Raw genomic sequence first — 10,706 nt, forward strand, 5'->3', positions numbered from 1 at the left:
GAGGAGTGATCTGGCGAGCCTTAGCTCATTTCAACACGGTGTCACAGTAAATTTGTTAAAAAGACTTTTTAACGATAATTTTTGACAAGAAAATTTGTTGAAAAGAAACGAAGATCGAAGATTTCATGAACAAGTGAAAATTGTCTGTTTATTAAGCAGTAAGGATTGTTTATCAGAGTCAATTAAAATTCGAAAAGAAATGTTGAGGTGATATCAAATCGATGATGCTTCGAAGAAAAGACTTAATTTAGTGCGCGAGAATAATCGCATTTTCACGCAGTGAAGAAGATCAATTGGAAACGGAGTAATTTCGATGGATCAATTATTATTAAAATGAAGTCTATCTCGGATAATAATTAAAAATATGAAGATTCACTGAAAATAGTAAGCTCGAGGGCAAATCGAGAGAACGCGCGACAATGAAACTTTTACTTTATGAATTCGAAGAGACCTACAGACAAAAGAATTTCAAAAATATGTAAAATCGCATGTGAAACGTGAGAGATCCCGGACGAAACAGGTCGAATGTTAGTCGGTGTCGTTGACTCAGTGGTCAAGCGCCGCCGAAATCGAGCAAGAGAACAGGCGTGCACCGAGGGCCTCACTCGAGAGATCGATGAAACTGTCAAGTTTTCTAAACACTTATTGTTGACGTACTTTCGTTGGCCTTTCTTATTGTCCCGATCTTCGTAATTGAACAAAACGACATGCCAGTTTTACCTCCACGACCGCGAATCGTTTTATTCAGAATGAATATATAGTCTCGGCGAGAGCCTCGGGCCAGCAGACGAAAGGGCTGCCAATGCGATTGTCCCGAGACTTTACCGAGTTTCTTGATAAAATGGGCAAATGTTCTCTCTTGTTTGTACGCACGAGAAAGGTCCTCTTCGAGTTTCCAAAATATCGAATGTCGCGGTGACCTGTTTAACAGCAAACACTTTTTCAATGCCTAAAATGGTTTGCTCTTAGTTCGATCAACAGATTATACTTGGAGTCGCTTCTTATATGTATAGTCATTTGGTTGGGCGAAAAACGATAGTGATAAAAACGAGATGGAGAATATCTTTCCGGTACATCGTTCCTTCAATTTCATCAACTTGTTTTCCCTGGAGCATCCTCGATAAATTCACTTCACGAAAAATATTCCTCCTCAAGCGCGTGCATGTATATATACGCGTACTTTTCCGTTGTTGCGTCTGATGCAAAGGATCGTGAATACACGTTTGAACAAACTTCTCTAAATTTACCGTTCGCTTCTTCCAACAACTTTTCTTCTTCTCCTACATTTTCTCTCTTTCACAAACGAAACCCGCTGGATTCTTCCCTGGACGATTTACTCACACGCGGTTTTCATGTCGGTCAGACTTTAGTGACTTATCACCTTATGGCTTTGTAGATAAAATATTATTTGTCTCCTTTCCGGGAAATATTTTTCAAGAAAAATGCTCAACTCGATGTTTTCTAGTGTTGCCCAGACAGATGTTTGTTCATTGGTATTCCGCTGATTACGGAAGTGCGGAAATTAATTCACAAAGTTTTAAAATTCACAGCAGTACAACTTTCAAATGAATACGCAGAAGCTTTTTGAATTTACGTTCATAAACATTTCGTTCGTCCAAAGTTTTGTCGTTTGAATGAACGATCACACTAACGACTGCTATATTGTTCGCTTCTCGAACATAAAAATTCACTTTTTTGCCGAGTTGTGTCGCTTGTTAAAAGATGAAAAACAAAGAACTAATAAACGCACCGCTTTCGAAGTTTGGACCGAGCGCTCGGTGGAATATTTCGTATATAGAACTATCGATACGTTCCGCCGTCAAAACTGAACGACTGAGTTTTTAGAGCATCAAGAATCTCGGGGAAATTCTATAAAACGAAGAATAAAAAAAATCAAACATCTATTCCCGTTTCGTATCGTTCCATTTTTATATTTTATTATTTGAATTTCTTTTCACGGTGAAACATACGAGATAAAAACTGCAGTTGACATTCAAAATGGATTTTCAGTGTGAAAGAACGAAACGAGAAAACCCATTTTAATACGTCGTTAAAGCAGATAGTTAAGAATAAATCTAGGAACATGAGTTTAACCATTATATTTTACTTTTCTTATATTTAGTTTTCAAGCATTTTCTTAATACGAAGTTTTAGTATAAATTTTACGGGAAAAAGTGAATAGAAATTTTGTGAGAACGGATCACCACTGGCATAACGAGAAAAATGGGAGATACGCAGAGAAAAAATGTGAAGCAGAATGAAAATCCGTTGACTCGAGGCGGAGGTCCGCGGAAATTAAATAATAAACCGTTTCACGGAAATGAATGACGTCGAGGTAGAGACGCTGAAAGCAGAGAGAAAGAGGTAGAGAGAGAGAGAAACTCGGACAGATACAGAGATGTCTTTAAGGGAAACGCTTTAAAAACAGCATTCGCCAATCACACGAATGATTTCGATTGAGAATGGTTCGATGTAAAATCATTATCCAGAGAGAGAGAGAAAAAAGATATTCAAATTCCAGAGATGAAAATAGAAGTTCGGAGACATTGAGGGAAGAAAGGAAGTGATTTATTAATACAACATCGTTTGTTATCCTCGTGGAAGTCTTACACATTTATTTTGAAGAATTTATACAAATGATCCAATACAAAGCGTTAAACTGGGATGAGAGAGGAAAAAGCAGAGGAGAGGTTGGAGGAGGTTAAAAAAGGGATGAAAAAGTGTATGAGCTTAGTTGACGTGGAGCGAGCTATGCTGACTCCTCCAGAACTGTCAACGAGGTTATAAAAAGTCCTCGAGATGATCCAGTCCTGTTTGTAAGTCGTACGAAGCTCAAATATGTCCTGGTTCGAGGGTACGAACAAAAAAATCCTGGAGCTCGTAAACCTTCGAGTGAAGCGCTCCCAGAGCTTTCACAAATAGATGGCAGGGTCATTCCGATTTAAAAGCCCCATGCGGTCACCCTGCGAGGAAGTAAGAGCCAGAAAAAGTCGTTAATTCAAATGGTACGTTGATTTATGCTCCTTTTTTTCATGCGAAGCATCCTCTACTGCCAGCCTAATTATTTTTTATGTTAAGTTTATTCAGCCACCGATAAATTATGTATTTCCAGTAGAACTTTTTATTTCCCCCTTACCCTTGCGAATTGGATGGAGTTCGACTGCGCGAGTGATATTTTAGTTAGAACTCTAGAACTCTCTTAACAACGGGCTTACTTTTTGTTTTACATTATGCTCGATGTTCTACGTAATACCCCCTACAAAAAACGTACGATTCCGGTGTGGCGCGGTGCAGGCTGAAAAAAATGATGGGTTAAGGAGGTAAACCGTGTATGGGGTGTGATCAAGACGAGCAAAGAAAGAGTGAGAAAAAGAAAAAGAGTTGAAGAGAAGCAGAGGGCCAGCCGTTTGGAGACCCGATTCGAAAGGAAATAGCCCCACTTTACTGAGATTTGTAAGGCCATTAAAGCTGCTCGAGGCATGCTGTAGCAAAGCGCTACCCGAGCTTGCCAGTTTCGTATAAGAACTTTATGCAGTAATTTTCTCAATTCCACCGTCCCCTGCTTTTTACTCTTTTCCCCCGCTCTGTCTCTCGTGCTGTTTTTACCTAAAAAGTACTGCGAATGTGTGTCGCGTGATTCTTTTCCCGAGTAACACAAGAAAGAATGACTTATAAATACGTACGGTGAGCAAAGGAAGGGAAGAAAAGCAAACCGCCGATAAGGATAAAAACGGACGAGCTTACTGTGTTTTACTTCGTTTTTATTGTGGCAGTTATACAATCGCTATTTGTACATTTGCTATAGTTTGAACGTACATCTAGATGTAGATGCACGGTCTTGAGGTTCTTTTGCAAATTTATCACTTCACTTATAGAGTTATCGCGATAGTAAAATTCCTGTAATGAGCCGTTCTAGATAAACATGGCTGATCGAAATAATATTGGCTAAAGTTTGCATTACTTAGAGTGCCATTTCATTATTTTATTTTATTTTACTTTTTTCATTTCATCTCTCTTTCCATTTACTTCTAGTTCGATATTGGGTTGTACAGAATGGCGCACGTATTCGATCAGTCTGAGCGTGGCGTGGACGACTCTCACCGGTACCATGTGCCGGAAAGCATAGCATCTCTGTATACATTACGGTAACAAGAGAGGAGCTTCGTCCTGAATCAAACGCGTTCATCACATTCCGGAGAGAAGGAAACAAACAGATTGTGAAAGAAAGTTGTAGGGAACGGAGATGAGAGAAAGAGAAAGAGAGAAAATACCGGGTATTGCTCCAAAACGGGGGGCACCAAATCGTGTTGGATTTTCGTGGATAATATAGCGCGAAAAGTCCCTCATCTTCCCAGGCACGTCCGGATGGTCCAAAAGAAAAGGTGACCCAACGTGAGTTGCCTTCGAAAATACGAATCTCTTCAAAAAACAGCAACAAAAAACATCTTCGGTAACGACTCATTGGTCGCGACCATTTTCTGAGTAGAACAGTTTTTTTCAATTCATCAAATAGCGCGCAACCGTTACGAATCCTCGAATGGTATGAAAGTTATGACGGTACTTGTTATTCCATGCCTATATATTTTTGTTTAGTGTGTGAGTCACGTGATAGGGATTCACCGCGTGCTTGAGGATGAGAACGGTGAGTGAATCAGTATTGTCTTTACATTAATGGTTAACTAACCTTGTTTAATGAACACGCGTTGCCGAGTCATATAAGGTGACGCACAGGAAGCCATGCGAGAACGGAGCAGGCGTTTGTGCTTGAACGAGAATTCTGTTTGATAATAATGGAACATGCAAGCTCCAGAAGCAGAGAGGAGCTGATCTACAAGGCATGTCCGTCTTAGAGTCATACTCTATTGTCTGAGTAAATTTGAAGCTTTGTGCAACGTTTGTTAGAACGCGGGGTTGAACCTTGCGTTAAATCAGGTCTTGGATCCACGGGATTTTCGGACCCAGATGGTGCAGTATTGTGAGGACTCCGAGGCGGGAAGACCTCGATGCATAACCCATATGGAACCTGAACGCGGCGTGTTATCTCTCTCTCGGCTACCAACTTCCCCATGTAGTAGTTGTGTACGTACAGAGCATGTAGGTCTGATGTCCAAGCTCGGAAACTCGACCCTTCATTAGGTTCCCGAGGGTGGTATATCCAACAAGTTTCATCCTCGGCCCTCACCGTGGTGTTCAATCCACCTGGTGTCTAGCCCTGACCATTTACGTGCAAACCTAGCTCCGCAACGTGCCTCATCATGACGGAGCTTATCAATCAACATTCAATCTTGCCAAAGCTGACAGATCGAACACCTGGGTATCAAGAATGTAATTTTGGGGATTTTCCTCTAACCGGTGAGGCCATAGCGATTGTCCGGATATTGCTTACGTTTGAAGGATTATCCGCTCATTATTAATTTTCGTTGAGCCGCTGACGGCATCGGCTTCGAATTGTACTTTTAGCTATTCTTCCCTGAAGCAGTCAACTTACATCGCGATTATTTATTGTGCGATTCCTTCCTCGAGTGTACTCCACCTTAACCAGCCTAGTCACTGCTCGAAGATACCAAGAATTTTTTCCATGCGCATGAACCCCTCGCTAATCTATGATTCGATACAGTGATTCGCGAGACGATACCCAAGAACAAGATCCTGCGCAAAGAGCTAATAGGCAGCTCTGCATCATCTTCTTTTATTTCTCCCTCACTTCCTTATTCCCTGGAGCAATATACGTGAGTGGTTTCCGAAGCTGGGAGGCTTCGTCCGGATAGCATTGAAGCCCCGTTGCCTGCTTCTCCAGTGATCCGTTAACATGTGAGAAAAACACACGGACACTTGCACTCACACTTAGTGCAAGCTCGGCTTTCCAGGCTTCCTATTATTCTGCTCTCCTGCCGATGCTTCTCAGCGGTTGGATAACGAATCTATTGGGTGCTAGGAGGGGGCTCACTGCTCCTCCGAATATACTCTGGGTATTTTGAAGATTTCAAAGAACTGCTGTAAATTTTCAGAATTCAATGGTTAAACATAGCCCTCGATTTTGGAGGGTTGCCGCCCATGGAAAGCTCGCGTATACGCTCACCACCGAGTTCCCATCTGCCGTACGCTATTGTACTCCCCTTTATTACCACGTCGGAACAGAATCATTTTGAATTCAGCCCCAGTAACATATGAACGCAGTTAAATCCATGATCGCAGACGTTTTATACGCGAAGCAAAATTATACTGGTGAAATGGCAGGGGACGATGAAACTTTAATTCAAACTGCAATCTCTCCACTTGGCAGCTATCTTTTTTGACGATTTCGTCAATAAAGGCGAACGAAATTCCTCGTGAAGTAACATCTTTGTAACAGCATGCATACATTAGTTTTATAGCTCAGAAACGACGAGTCTTTCTTTCGTGCTCAATACCTCACTGTAAATGCGATTACTGGAAGGAGCTTTGACTGCATACAAACGCTCGACAGAAAATGCAAAGCATCGTCCGGCATATCGTCCACGCTTTTGTTCCGGGCTCGCTGCTATGGCTCGTGCTGTGTTTTTCGTGCCGAACATTTCGCGTGGCTGTCGGCTATACTTCAAGTCTTACCTCTTTCTCTTTCGCTTCCACCCTCCATGCTTCGTTTCCATATCCACCCCCTCGCTATCCTCCCTCACCGGCCACTTCCACCCCTCGTCGTTCTCCGTGGAATTTCGTATCGCACCGACGGTAAAGTGATTGATGTTGAAGGCGTTTCGTGGCACGTGAGCTTTTCGTGGGATTGTGGTAATTACCCGCGCCCTCAGCCGGTAAACGCTGTGTAAACATCAGAGTTTGTTTCGCGCCCTCGCCGGGATTTGTCCCGGCACACCGAACTCAAACCATGAATGTGTATGCATGCAGGACTTACTTCTTCTCGCTTCCTTCCTTGCTCTCTTTCACTCTCTCATTTTCTCTTGCACCAGTTACGTACCACATTATTCCTCTGCCTTATCTCTTCGCGGTTTGACCTTATAACGTCCTATCGTGTGCGCCTTTTGATGAATGCTGCGTCGACACTTTCAGACGCAACAGACATCTGGCTATATTTTCTCCTCAACTTATGCTACTCAAGCTCAATATTTTTATACACATTTTCAAATTTACTGCCCGGCGTGCTTCACGTGTCAAATCTTTCCTCCGATCGAGGTGGAGCAGTGAAAAAATCAGTTTCATTGAATTAATAATTCAACGCCGTAAAGATAGTTTTATATTCAATATCATCAACGTCTTCTCACAACATTTTTATTTGCCAAAATAAGTATATGCTCGGTTTACAATTAGCCTCAAAATGAAGTGAGATTATGACGTCGACTAGGCAATTGGAGAATTCAATTAAAAATTCATATCTGCTTTTTTTGTCGTCTGGTCATAATTCAATTATGAGCAATCGCCCCACGTAATGGACACGATTTGAATAAACGAATCCATCGGACGTCCGAGTGGTCAGGTATTCATGTCGTTTCCATTGGATTCTCAACGTGCCGAACAGTGTGTGACATCATTGGGCATCCATTTGGAGGAATAACGAAAATATGATAGAAATTGGAAGACCGGCGGAGTACATAAATGACGAGTTTCTCTGATGACAGACGGCGGGTCTGCCGAAAAGTGTGATGGAAAATTGATCTTCCACCCTTAACGTAACGTAACTTCGATAAGAACCACGAAAAAGAGGTGAATTTTCTAAAATACTTTATTTCAAAGTCTTCAAATTTAGAAACCATTTTTCCCTTCACTTTGAAAAATTATCTGAAAAAAAATCAAAAATCTCTTTTTTAAGCATTCGTCGAAGGTTTTATTTTCCTGATAAATCCTGTTAAATAGTTCATGACAGAATTCAATCGCAAAGATCCCTTTTTTACGGGCACATGTACTGTGTATAAATTTGTGAGCGTCGATGGACAGTAAATAAGCGCATGAACTCATTTAATTAGTCTGCTCGTCGAAGCGTTTGTGGGTGATGATTAATGACATTTCGATGCATCTAGATACCTCGTGTTATGGACTGTTGGAGCCGCCCAACTTTTCAGATACATACATAGCTACGAAGTATTTATAATCTGCAGTTCAACAGATTTAATTATATAGATTACCGAAGAAAATTGGATTTTTCAAATAGTGAAATTAAATTAACGACATACATTAGCGACGAACAGGGTTTCGATCTGCGCCGATATTTTAATTACTTATAGGATAATATCGATTTACATTTCGAGGTTAACTGGACGAAAAATCGAAAAGCAGTGAAATGAGCATTTAGGTTCGAATTACGGAGTGGAAATTATTAAGGGGAGACGATTATTCAGATATCAGTAATGTCACCGTTGATCTTATTTTGATTCAAATTTTTTTCCCATGACTTTAATCATTTTAGACCCCTTCACTGGATACATGATTTCGCCATTATCGTCCAGCATCTGATCGTATCTTCGTTCAAACAAGACTTCAAACCCTGCTCGTTCAGCTGCCATTTGGGACAAGGGTCCAGTGAAAATGGTCACAGTTACTGGAATACCAAGTTCCTGACCTATTTTAGTTCTGAAACGAATGTTTATTCATGGGGTTCAGTCCTCCTTTGGCTCTTGGCATTATTCACATATGTTACGCATTATTGGCATTCAGGTGATTTGTGTTTTGAAATAGTATGTTGTGAAATAATCTCTTAAAACTTATTCAATAACGTTCTCGAGAGCTCGGTATAGTCAGCCCATATTTCAAAGGAAAAAATCTCACCCAACATCTCGTTCTTTACCTTGCATCGAGCATGTATTTTGCTAAGCCTAGTCCGCGATAATGTGGGTGCACACAAAGTCCTATGGCCCCGAGGTAAATATCAGTTTCATATTTTTTGTATATGTCAGTCGCGTCTCGCACACGAACGAACATTTCAATCAGCTCTTTGGCTTTGGTCGAGTTGAACTGCAACAATTATGGTAAAATAATTTCTAATTAAGCATACTGCATTGGGCTATTTATTCAGAGGAACGTTCTCGTTTAGAACCTTTGAAATTAACTTCGGTGAAAACATGTGAATATGTGTTTGTTTATCAATATCGATTCATTTCATCATAATTAACCATTTACAGACAACAACTTAATGGAGTATTAAAATATCAATTAATAGATATCTCCAATCATTTAATCTCTGGAAATGGGATTCGAAAGTTCGTATAGTCGAGTTTCTCTATGAGCTAGAGCTTTTGATAATGCGTATTAACCCATAGACACGACACTGTTGCAAATTTGCACTTACGAAAATTTCAAGTGTCTAAAACTTAAAAATTCCTTTCTTCAATTCGGCTATTTCATTACCCCTAAAAGTCTCGTTGCAAGATTAATTCCATACATTCACGGATGAAGTAAAAACGTTTTGAAAAGTCCAAGTGCAAATTTGCGCCAGTGTGCTGAGTGTGTGACCTTAAAGGGAGTGTGGCGTCTACGGGTGAAAAAGTGTGCCATATTGAATATTTCGGTTTATTTCTACTGAGATCGGTATTCGTTGTCTTTAATTTGTGTTTTCGTGTTGGAATAGCATGCCAAAAATAGGTGACTGATTGGTTTGTGACTCACAGTTTTTTTCTCCATTTCCTTGGCATCGACTGCTTTCGTACCGATGTAAAGAACGTTGAGTCCCACCAGCTCGGGTTTACTCAAATTTTCACCCATTGAAAAAGCGCCCACTGAAATACCTTCCTCTAGAGTTTCTCGCCATTCTCGTCGGAAATCCTCGAGCGCCACTAGATCGTTATTGATGTTTCTACTTTGACACAATGGTTCATCCGCAATATAGTACTTGCACAGAAAGTCCACTGCTTCGTCGTAACGATCCTCAGGAATGCTTTCGATAGATATTTTTTCAATCTCTTTTCCATTCGATTTCGAAGAACTTTCGATCAATCTCCATACTCTCGATGCACCGTTAGAACACTTTTCACCGATTCTTCCGTAATTGTGATTTGTGTTCTCCATGGAAACATATAAATTGACGATCTTCTCTATTGTATCGCGTCTACAGTTCGCTTGGTCTTTTGCCACGTTGCTTTTTGCCGCATTCGATGAAATGCACTCTTTATAAGGGATTTTTTCATTCGCACACAAGTGCTGTTCTTATCGCGTTCAAATAGTCTGATTAATTGATTAGATTATTTCTGCGAGTGATTCCACTTCGCGTGAACAAATATTAGATTTTCATTGATTCTTAAATATATATAAATGTATTGTAAATAAGCGAGCAACATTTCTCACGTGAGTTATTGTATCAACAAAATGTGAAAGCCACGCGTCTGGATGTTGATAACGATAAGCAATCTTTGAGTTTCCAACATCATAGAATCTCAACAAGGCATGCATTCAGCGAAGCATCAAAAGGCGAAATTACGATGAAAATTTTCGCACCATGTTCATTTTTTTCCTCGAATAACCTCCATTTTTTCACGAAGCTACCCATAACCACAGCGACTGACGCAGGCAGATGACAAATATCATATACAAGCAGAAATAATTGGGTTTGAAGTCATGCAATTTTTATCCATCATACCGTGTTTCGTATTTTACAGAGAAATGTGCGTTGATTTTCGACCAGGGCTCTCAATTTCGATCCTCGAATTGAAGTCTGTTCCTGGTATTTTATATTAGAATATTGGATTTTCGATGTACACGAACTCGAATATTGATACGAAGAATGT

At 40.4% G+C, this 10,706-nt stretch overlaps 1 protein-coding gene across 1 annotated transcript; it reads right to left on the reverse strand.

The window, feature by feature from the left end:
* Positions 1-7,792: 7,792 nt before the first annotated feature.
* On the reverse strand, positions 7,793-10,485 carry LOC122411899 (uncharacterized). Its single transcript, XM_043420973.1, has 3 exons — positions 9,592-10,485; positions 8,774-8,940; positions 7,793-8,559 (listed from the first exon to the last, which is right to left on the reverse strand). Exons 1-3 carry the CDS (start codon positions 9,988-9,990, stop codon positions 8,352-8,354), a joined length of 774 nt encoding a protein of 257 aa, XP_043276908.1. The 5' UTR covers positions 9,991-10,485; the 3' UTR covers positions 7,793-8,351.
* Between the last annotated feature and the right edge of the window lie 221 nt (positions 10,486-10,706).

Source organism: Venturia canescens, chromosome 6, assembly GCF_019457755.1.
Source record: "Venturia canescens isolate UGA chromosome 6, ASM1945775v1, whole genome shotgun sequence".
Lineage (NCBI taxonomy): Eukaryota > Metazoa > Arthropoda > Insecta > Hymenoptera > Ichneumonidae > Venturia > Venturia canescens.